Below are 11206 nucleotides of genomic sequence, written 5' to 3' on the forward strand. Positions count from 1 at the left end.
TTTCTGACCTCTCGGAGAAGTTATATAGGCTGTGCTCCACTCAAGAACACTTTTTGAGACGACGACGATATCGCAAAGATACAGTTGTCATGTTCCCAAATGCAACGGCGCCGTATTGACACTTGAACTAAACGATGTCGTTTTTCCTGATTCCAAACATTTTAGTACAAACGTATGGAAAACATCAGAATTGCTGAGGTTTTATTTTGAGATTACAAATTATTTTATGCTTTAAATTTACGTTACATCCTGCCCTCTCATTTGTCATTTCTCTAAGCTTTAACATTCAAAATTCACTTTGTCTATTCTATAACATTTAATATAAAGAGAAGTCATTACTTTAAAATTTTCAAATATAAATTATAACTCTCTAAAAAAATTTCAAATTATCATTTTTAAACTTCTTAATAAACTCTCCTTAAATTATAAATTATTATTTTTTAGATTTTAGAGTTTCCTTACCTTATAAATTGTTGTTTCTAACAAATATATGTTTAATTTTGTAAAACTAAAAGAATGTTTGTACATAAGATCTTCAATTTAGCTGCCGACAGCCCTCTTTTAATTTTATAGTAACGTTACAGATAGTCTATTTTACCATTTATGATTTATCACAGATTTTATCTGGGTGTATGTAGCACATTATAAATATCTATTCGTTTATATATATATATATACATACATACAAACATACATATGTAAATCTTTATGTTGGAAAAGAAAACCTACTCAATCTTAATTCTTACATAATAAAAAGCACTCATACACTAATTTTGATCAATATTTTGCTGATTGATCAAAATATTGCCATCAAAAGTGCTTCCCCAAGCACGTGTCCTTCGATTGCCTCCAACAGCTTATCCCTCGTCACCTGCATTCCACCATACCAATCCCATTATTCAAACTCTTTATCAGGCTCAACCTTTATATCCAACTATATTTTAAGTATTTTACAAAAATGGTGCATACATGCATTCACGTGTATGATTACCTTATTTCCAAGGCGCACCTCATCATCCAACGCGTACAGCTTAAATTCGAACCGGTGGCCATGACTGGGCAACTTTGGTCCACGCCACCCGGGGATTTTCCAATCATTGTTGCCTTCTTTGATCCCGGCGTACTCACCACCCACCTCCTCCCCTTTCCCGGAAAATCCCTCAGGCAAGCCCTTTATGGCAGGTGGTATGTTAACCACAACCCAGTGAGTCCATGGGACGATCGGACCATCGCGGTCGGGCGCATCGATGTCCTGAACCACAAGAGCCAGGGTCTTGGTCCCCTCTGGCACGTTGTACCATTCCAGGGGTGGCGATATGTTTTTTTTAGCACCCTGACCCTCTTGGGTGTACTGTCTAGGCAACTTCCCTTCGTGGTCTATTGCGGGTGACACAATTCTGAACTCGTCGGCTGGATTTGCCATGGCTTATTGAAATTTGCAAAGCTTCTGTGATGGGTTCGGGATGAGGGATGTTGGGTTTTGGAGAGCAGAAGTGGCGTTTATGGGGAATTAAGGTTCGAGGTTGAGGGTGACACGTGGTGTCAGATGCTTCGAGATGCCCAGAGAAATTGCCAGTGCCCTGACACGTATGTGGCCACGTGGAAGGCGTGTGCAAATTTCAGATATTCAGTCTGATTATTAATTTTAATAGATGATTCGTGACGTCGGAATTGAAGTTTTTTTTTTTTTTTTTTTTTTTATTTAATACTCAACAATGGGTTGAAATAATCCAGTAAGTTCGTTCTGTATAAAAGCGAAAAAACAAAAAGAAAATAGTAAGTTTAGAATATTAGACTAAATTTAGTTGGAGCAATTCAGACCAAATTATTATTTTTAATTAACTTTAGTTAAAAATTTTAATAAAAAATAAAGAATAATAAATTTATAAATTATAATTATTTATCAAACTTAAAATTGAATAAAATAAAATAAAAAGTAAAGAAATCTTTTGATGAAGAATCACTATATTTTTTTTATTGTATTGATATAATATAGAATACATGTAGGAAATCATATGAGTTGAAAAGGAAAATAATCTATCTATTACAATCTATGTTAGAAAATTCATAGAATATTTTGCAATCCAACACCTCAAGCGGAACCCAAAAGATTAATGGATCCAAACTTGTTCAAGAGTTTGTGAAACTAAGTAGATGGTAGAATTTTGGTGAACACATCTACAAATAGGTCACTCGTTTGCATATAATGGTATTAATAACCTTACAATGAGCTTGCTGACAAACGGAGTGATAATATACTACAATATGTTTTGTTCTTTCATTAAACATAGAATTAGCTAAAATATGCTTTCCAGGTTAATTATCACAAAAAAGTATCATCAGAGTAATAGCTAAGCAATCTAGATCAATAAACAAGACTTTTAAGCCATACAAGCTCACACATTACTGTTGATATAGTAAGATACTCAGTTTCGGCATTAAAGAGAGTTACCATGCGTTATTTTTCGCATTACCACGAGATTAGGTTACTACCAACAAACATACAATAATCAATAATAGATCAATGATCAAGAGTCTTTCCAGTCCGATCTGAATCAGTATAACCCATGATGTTAGAGTGCCCACTTCTAGTCACTATTATCCCATGACCTATTTGTCCATTCAAATATCGAAAAATACATTTCACCATACTCGAATGATAAACAATTGGTGCATGCATATGTTGACTAAAAAGATTTACAACAAAAGAGATATCTAGCCGCATGATAATTAATAAATAAGCTTTCTCATAAATCGTTAATAATAACTAGGTGAATCAAGAGCTCTCCTCATTGAATCAAGTTTTATTTTATTATCTAGAGGAGTAGCTGCAGGTTTAATATGTATTATACCTACATCTTGAAGCAAATTTTTAATATATTCTCTAACTAAGGAGGAACCTTTTGCTATAAGTGATCATTTCAATGCCAAAAGAGTACTTTAAGGAACCAAGGTCCCTAATAGAAAATTGATGCTGGAGATTCTTATTCAACCGAACAATGTCAGAATTAACTAATTTTTTTTATAAAAATCATAAATTGTCAGTTACGAGTAAAAATTGATGTTGGAAGATACATATGGGTGGAATGAGCAAGCCACACACATGCAGCCACAATGCGCATGGAAAGCATCGCATACCTACGACAGCGCGCACATAGGAATCGTGTGCCTATAGTGCGCTTGTGCAGATAAGGAGATGAGATGACATTTGGAATTTGAGAAAGCTCGAAGGAACAATGAAGCTTAAAGGAAGAAAATGACAATAATTGGGGGACGAAAATAAAATTTTGATTGTTTTCTTAATTTAACGTGACAAACACTTCATGTGCCACATTATTGCTTATATGTCATAATTTTAACATATAAGCAGTCATATGTCCGAGACTTAACGACGTATAACCTATAGTTAAGGTTGATGGTGGATTCAGTAAAAATTTTAAAAAATGAGTAAAATAGATCCAAAAAATACAGGGGTTTAAATGGAAAAAATCAAACTATCACATGTTTAGAACTTAAAAACCAATAAATGATAGTATTGGAGCGATTCTAGCCATGATCATGATCATGATCACGATATTCTCATTGACTTTTGTATCGTGATATTTTTCTTAATTTTAGGTGTTAGCATAATTATTTTATTAATTGTAAATATTCTCTTGATATATTTATTCTCTCTATATATTCACAACTCAAGAGAATAAAATGACAATGAAAACTTTAGCCTCAAATTATTTACATTTTTACATGGTATCAGAGCTAAGTTGAGTTAAAAATATGTTACTATGGTTGGTGATAGGAAGAAAATAGTTGAAAAAGGGATTACCCGAGCCAACACAATTCAAATGTGAGGAGTTGATGGCAGGAGAAGTGTTGTGACTGATTCTGATAAAATATTAGTGGGTTGAGTGACAAACAGTGAGCCATATTGATTAGTATGTTAAACTCATACAAAGATGGTACTAATAAAAGGTTAATAGGTAAGACAAATCTTTTGCCTTGGATTATTGACCCTGGCTTCGCATCACAATACCGGGACATATACATATTTGAGTGACTTGCGTGATATTATGCCATGCCCGATTGGGTTGCCAAATGGAACGAAGACCATAGCTTTAAAAGAAGGAACAATGAATTTTGGAGAGAAATTAAAAATACGACATGTTTTATTTGTGCCTAAGTTGAAGTGCAACTTGATTTCTATGTTGCAGCTTCTAAATTATTCCAACTTTATTTTTTAGTTCACTAATAAAATTTGTGTTATACAGGATCACAGTTCGAGGAATTGATTGGAGCAGGTGAAAAACGTGAGGGGCTTTATTTTCTCTAAAAAGTGACTCTTATCCGTGTCTTTCGATCTCTAGCATAGAAGAATGGATCATCCCTCCTCTGAGATAGTAGGGTTAATTTTTGAAGTTAGGAGTGCTAGTAAAGTAATAGTTTCAAATAAAAGTTATGCGACATTTGTTTTAGAGTTAAACAAACAAGAGAAGAATTTTTTCCTAGTGATAATAAAACTATAGAAAATTTTGACTTTATCTATTGTGATTTATGAGGAGCTTATAGGATTTTTGCTTCTTGTGGAGCTATTTATTTCTTGACACTTGTTTATTCTCATCTCGTGTGGATATATTTATTGAATAGAAAAGATGAGATTATTTGTACTCCTAAAAAATTTATCGCAATGGTTAGACAAAAATTTGAGAAAGATGTGAAAATGGTTAGAAATGATAATGGTATTGAGTTTATGTGTTTGAAAAAATATTTTGTTGAACATCAAATTTTGCATTAAACTTCTTGTATCAGGACACCCTAACATAATGGACGTGTCGAAAGAAAGCATCGCCACATTTTAAATGTTGCAAAAGCCTTGCATTTTCAAGCATATTTACCTATTAACTCTTGGGGCGAATGTGTTTTTGCAACTGGATATTTGATTAACAGAATATCATCTCATTTATTGGATGCTAGAACACCATTTGAGTAAGCCCCTCAGCAAGTTCATTGCTCACATCAAAATCCTCAAATACACCATATCCTATAATACATTATGTGAATTGTGATAAATTTTTTGTGCAACACCGATCTTTTCTTACATTTATTACCATAGAGTATGAACTTAGTAGTTTTACCTCAGATAGTAAAGGATGAACATTAGAAAGAGGTGATGAGAAAATAGATAGATGCTCTTAAGGATAATAGAATGTGGATAGTATAATATTTGCCTCTTGAAAAGAAAATAATCGAGAGCTATTGAGTTTGCAAGATTTAATATAATTTGGAAGCATTGAGAGATACAAGGCACATTTAGTGATTTTTAGAAATAATCAAGTCGACGACATATATTACAATGAGACTTTCGCCCCAAAAGCAAAGACAGTGACTGTGCAAACATTTCTCGTCATTGCAGCTATTAAGAATTGGGAACTGCATCAGATGGACGTACATAATACATTTCTATATGGTGACTTAGACGAAGAGTTCTATATTGAAATACCATTCAGTTTTGTTTCCTCAACACCCAGTAAAGTATCTAGACTTCAAAAGTCATTATATGGTTTATGACAGACACCCAGGTACTGGTTTACCAAGTTAACAGTAAAACTAAGAACTTACAGATTTAAGCAGTCATATTCTTGTTACTCATTTTTTACTAATAGAGATCGACACATTTTGCTTAACATTCTTACATATGTTGACGATCTGATTATATTTGGAAATGATGGAACAGTTGTGCAAAAGTTCTATTTGAGTAAATGTTTTCATATGAAATATCTGGAAAAACTGGAATATTTGTTGGGGATTGAAGTAGCACGAAACTTGGAAGGTATTTTCTTGTGTCAGGGTAAGTACACACTGGACATCATTTCTGAGACTGATGTATTTAGAGGTAATCCAACTAATACTCCTCTTGAATAAAATCACAAATTAGTACTTACTAAGAATGCTGATTTACACAGTCTTGGACAGTACAGATGCCTAGTAGGGCGGCCAATTACTTGATGATTACTCGGCCCAAATTGTCTTATTATGTGCATATACTTGCACAATTCATGTAATAGTTGAATGACAAACATTAAGAAAAAGCTTTGAGAATTGTTTGACTTTTAAAAGGAACTCGGGGTCAAGGTATCATCTTGCGTGCTGATTGCACCTAAAACTGTACACTTATTTTGACTTTAATAGGGCAAGTTGTCCTTTAACACAATGATCATTAACAGGTTATGTTGTTCTTTTGGACAATTCATCAATCTCTTAGAAAACTAAGAAGCAACAGACAATGTCTCGGTCTTCAACTGAAGCAAAATATAGGTCAATAGCAACCACGATTTATAAACTAAAGTGACTGAAAGGATTGTTGTTTGATCTAAGTGTGATGCATTTAGGACTTATGTGTATGTATTGTGATAGTCAGACGGCTTTGCAAATAGCTGGTAATCCAATTTTTCATAAACAAACAAAGCATATTGAAATTGATTGCCAAATTATACGTTATTAAATATAAAATGGTTATATTTAAACCAAATTTGTCCACACTTCTATGCAACTTACAAAAATCTTTACGAAGGTTTTAGGCAAGTGACAATTTGATTTTCTTCTTGGCAAGTTGGGCATTTGGGATCTTCATTCTCGAACTTGCGGAGGGGTATTGGAGAGATTCTAGGCACAATCATGATCATGATATTCTTCTTGATTTTTGAATTGTGATATTTTTCTTAATGATAAATATTAGCATAATTATTTTATTAATTGTAAATACTTTATTAATGTATATTCCTCTCTGTATATATTTACAACTTAAAAGAACAAAATGACAAACAAAACTTTAGCTCCAAATTACTTATATTCTTACAGAATCTAGTTAAAGCTAACGGAAGATTCAATAAAATTTAAAAATTAAACAGTATAAGAGCTAATAAGATATTTTAACTTATTTTAGTCAAACTAAAATAATAGGAAAAAAAAAGGTCTTAATTTGGATCAAATTGAGGAAAGGAGAATGGAGATTTAAAGAGTTGAGTTTTTTTTGTTGTTGTTGTTGTTGAAATGATCAATTAACAATTCTAATAATTAAAGCAATACAGCCAAGTCCGAAGGCAGCCTTCCCCGTACACATAGAAATGTACATGGATCAGAACGGGGCCTCCCTTTGCAAAACTATGAGCAAGCTTGGTTGCCAATTAATAACAATCTCATACCTAAAGTGATAAAAATAGTTTACAATCGGAAGAGTCCTCCTTTTTTTACCATTTAGGACTTTGCTAACCCTCTGCGTGTCCACCCTGGTATATGGGTAGAAAGGTACTGCAGAATCAATCGACAGCCCATAAGCTCGGCCGTAAAAGATATATGAATCTTTTATTTGGGCAGGTCACATAACTTAAATATAACTACTACAATAATACTTTATTTTTATTTCTTTTGGTTTTGCCTACCCTTGTTTGCTATAATTAATTTTTTTTTTAATTTAAAAATTCAATACCTCATTTTTTACTAGTAATTGATCAAAAGTCATGGAGCATTATACTAATTATTTCTCTATCTTTTATCTTAAAAATAACAGGTAATATATTTAAAATAATTATTTCAGGTATTGGGATTAAACATAAAACTAAGTCTTCATTCATATTTAACTATAAAAAATGGGTAGGGTTAAGACTCCATTTTCACTAATTAGTACGTACCCATTTTATGATGGAATATTTATTTATTGATTCGGTGAGGAACAAGAAAATCTCACATGAAAGTTTTCTCCCTTCTCTTTCAACCGAATCAGACCCAACATTCAAGGGAAACAGTAGCCGACAATTTCCACTTTTTACACATGAAATAAATATATTAAAGAAATCAAGAAGAAGATAAAAGAAAAACAAAAAAAAAAAAAAAAAAAGAGAATTAGGGATCTTTTTCTTAACGTTTGTGTTACTCAACAACTGCAAAAACAAAACAGCAGCTCCTGTATCCTCCATAAACAGTTAAAAAATCTGTTGTCTGGTCTCAAAAGTGACTCGAGGAACAGTAGTTTGATCGGTCCTAAATATTATAATAGACGAAGAAAACGCTTTCTGGTGGGACCAAATTAATTAATTTTCTACGTTAAAAGCCTAATCCAAAATTCAAAACTGATACTAGCACCTACTCCTGTCGCAGCAACAGTAGACATGATTATATAGTTTTTTCTTCTTTTGATATAGTTTTGTTAACTAGTCTAGTCAAAAGCTTAGCTTTTCGAGTAGATTATTACCTGATCAGCAGCTTATATAATTATTATATATATATATGTGAAGATTGTATTTATGTTACGTGATTTATCAGCACTATCACATACACGGTGATGATGACTGATGTGGGTTGATGGCTAAAAAAGCTTTGGATTTGAGAAGACAGGTAATTTCAGCTCTACAAGAAAGAATTATTAGGGTTCTACCCACCCCCAACGTGAAAACCGGAGCCCCATGTCATGTGCTCTTCACCTCATCCTGTCATTTTTAACCTATCAATATTAATTATCAGATCGATTTGATTGATCTCAAAATTTTACTTTGTGAATGAGCATAGGTGGGATTCCTAAGTTCGTCCGAGCACTATTGGATTAAAGAAATTAAGAAGAAGGAGGTGTATGCAGATATATGTGGGTATATATTATATATACGTATACATATGTGGATTATATATATATATATATATATATAAAATAACTACATAAGCTTAAAAGCAGAACCCCGTCGTTTGTGTGGGAGGTGGGGTTTGTGAGAGAGATGCTTTTGAAGGGGATCTAAATTGAATCTAATTCAAACCTCTTTCGTTCTTTTTTTTTTTTTTAAAACAAAAAAATTCCCTTGAAAAGAAGAGCTCATGATATATAAATAATCAATCCTTATTCTTTTCTCCTCAAAAGAGTAGGAATCCTGGGAGCATGAATAGTTATTTTCCTTCACCTAACAGTGCTTAACCTAAAGATAAAAGGCATTATTATATTTATTCGTACACTAAAAAACCCCGCAAAGATTTTTGTTCTTGGATTTACACACACTCGATCTGCAACTATCATACATCCATTTCGATTTCAGAGGAAGAAGAAGGACCCCCCACTTCCCCCACCATCTCCCTCTCTTTCTTTTCCTGATGACTTTCACCTGACCAAATGTGTGGAGATGACTATTGAGTATCTGGTAAAGTTAGGCAAATTAAAACCAGAATTAAAGAAAGGAAAAGTGAAAACTTTTGCGTATTTTAGTTACTAATTAGTATCTTCTCCTTGCTGGCCTATAAACCTAGGGCGGAGACCCGTATCCTGCGCCAAAGATTAGCTGACTCGCATGACGACATCTTCTTTCCTTCATTCATATCAACGTCACACTTGTTGCTTTCCCATCTCTATTTCTCAATCTCTATCTCTATATATACATAATTACCGTCTTTACGTGACGATCAACAACGGCCCTCACCAAGTTCTGAACTTCAAACTCCAAATGGATCAGGATTACTATTTCTCTGCTACTTATCACAATCCTAACTCATCATCTTCATCTGGGTCAGTGTCATCTTCGGTTACCAACAAGGAGAAGAAGAAGGGTGGTATGAAGAAAAGCAAAGGAGTGAAGTTATCTACAGACCCACAAAGCGTGGCTGCGAGGGAGAGGAGACACAGGATCAGTGACAGGTTCAAGATTTTACAGAGCATGGTTCCGGGAGGGACGAAGATGGACACTGTGTCCATGTTAGACGAGGCTATTCAGTACGTGAAGTTTCTGAAGACACAGATTTGGATTCATCAAAACATGATTAACTGGGTCGATTTAGATGATCCTAGTTTCCTCGTTAATAATGCTTCTCTTCATCCTCACCAGAATATTTATGCAAACCCTGACTTAGATCCTCTGGTTCAATACTCCTCGCAGCTAGCACCATTGCCAGATTCGTGCTTCCAAACTCATCCAAACATTTCTAATTATGATGCATGCATAAATCATTAGAAACCATTAAGTTCTGGGTCTGTCAGTATGGGTATGGGTATGTGTATGCGTATGTGGGCGTTGTACAATTAGGTTTCGTCTTTATTGATTAATTCAGTATTATATATGTTGGGTCAGGTGTAATGAAAGCATTATTAGTCAGAGGTTCGGAACGTATGCATGGCTTATATATCTCTTAACTAATGCGCGAATCAAACTAAAAAGTTGTAATAATAATTAGTGTCTTGTGACAATTAAAATATCAAAGAAATATATACATATATATATATATGTGTGTGTGTATTAGATTCATTAGAATTAATTTGAAATGGATTTTTTTGAGTTGCTGAACAAAATCAATCATTAGAAAGCTGGAATTATATAAATCACATTTACAATCTTTGATTGATGTACAAATCAAGGTAATTAATTTTTTTCAGTTTAATTATTCATTTTATTCGCAATATTAGATTTTTATTTTTCAAACGTTTTAACTAACTTTTTTCTAATTAAATAAAAGTTAATTAATTATTTCTCATTTTTCAAATATTTTTATACATATCATTTCATTTAATTTACTTTTTATCTGTTTAATAGCGAAAGTATTTATATAACATCAATATTTGCTATATTATTTAAGATTTACATAATATAAATAATAATTAAGAACTTTATAGTACAAACAAAATAACTTGAAAAATTATATAAGTAATACATTCATGGCCAAGATGACCTTTCACCTCGTAAAATGTTCGCCGACCCCGAAGATATAGCGAGAAAGCTCTACAAGATATGGAGCTCAAGTCAAAGACAAAAATGGTACTGGAGTTCCAGTAAGATATTGAGAAAGAAACAAGTATTATTATAGTTACTGCCGACGCGATTCTAATAAACATATGAACATGGTGTTTTGTCCGTGCTGTTTAATATGTTTCTGATTATGATGAATATGTGTTTCGAGAAGGTTGATGTTTCTCGATCAATGAACACCACTTGTTTGTTAAAATTCCTCAACCAAAACGATACTATTTATATTCATAGAAATAAATTTTTCTTAACATGATTCAGTACATAGGAATGAATAATTTAATTTTAATAATTGTAAGTCTTGTTTTTTTTTCTTAATTAACATAATATTAAAGTAATGACTCCAATAATTTTACCCAAAAAAATGTTTTAAAGAGTAAAAATAAGAAAAATGTTAAGGCGGGGGTCTATTGATGATCCGCACGCAGATGATCAGAACCGAGAAA

General features: G+C 32.9%; 1 protein-coding gene across 2 annotated transcripts; it reads right to left on the reverse strand.

Moving 5' to 3' along the window:
* Nucleotides 1-8: 8 nt before the first annotated feature.
* LOC110809500 (PEBP (phosphatidylethanolamine-binding protein) family protein) lies at nucleotides 9-1494 on the reverse strand. 2 transcript variants are annotated; one of them, XR_015814025.1, is made up of 3 exons: nucleotides 992-1494; nucleotides 747-871; nucleotides 9-146 (listed from the first exon to the last, which is right to left on the reverse strand). XR_015814025.1 is itself a non-coding variant. In XM_022035360.2 (2 exons), the coding sequence occupies exons 1-2, from the start codon at nucleotides 1421-1423 to the stop codon at nucleotides 797-799; spliced, it is 507 nt and encodes a 168-aa protein (XP_021891052.1). In that variant the 5' UTR covers nucleotides 1424-1494; the 3' UTR covers nucleotides 509-796. The 2 variants fall into 2 exon arrangements, 1 of the variants encoding a protein (XP_021891052.1); XM_022035360.2 differs by lacking the exon at nucleotides 9-146 and having other exon boundaries at nucleotides 509-871.
* Nucleotides 1495-11206: the final 9712 nt, after the last annotated feature.

This window comes from Carica papaya, chromosome 8 (assembly GCF_054855325.1).
Source record: "Carica papaya isolate Zhongbai chromosome 8, ASM5485532v1, whole genome shotgun sequence".
NCBI classification, from domain to species: Eukaryota; Viridiplantae; Streptophyta; class Magnoliopsida; order Brassicales; family Caricaceae; genus Carica; species Carica papaya.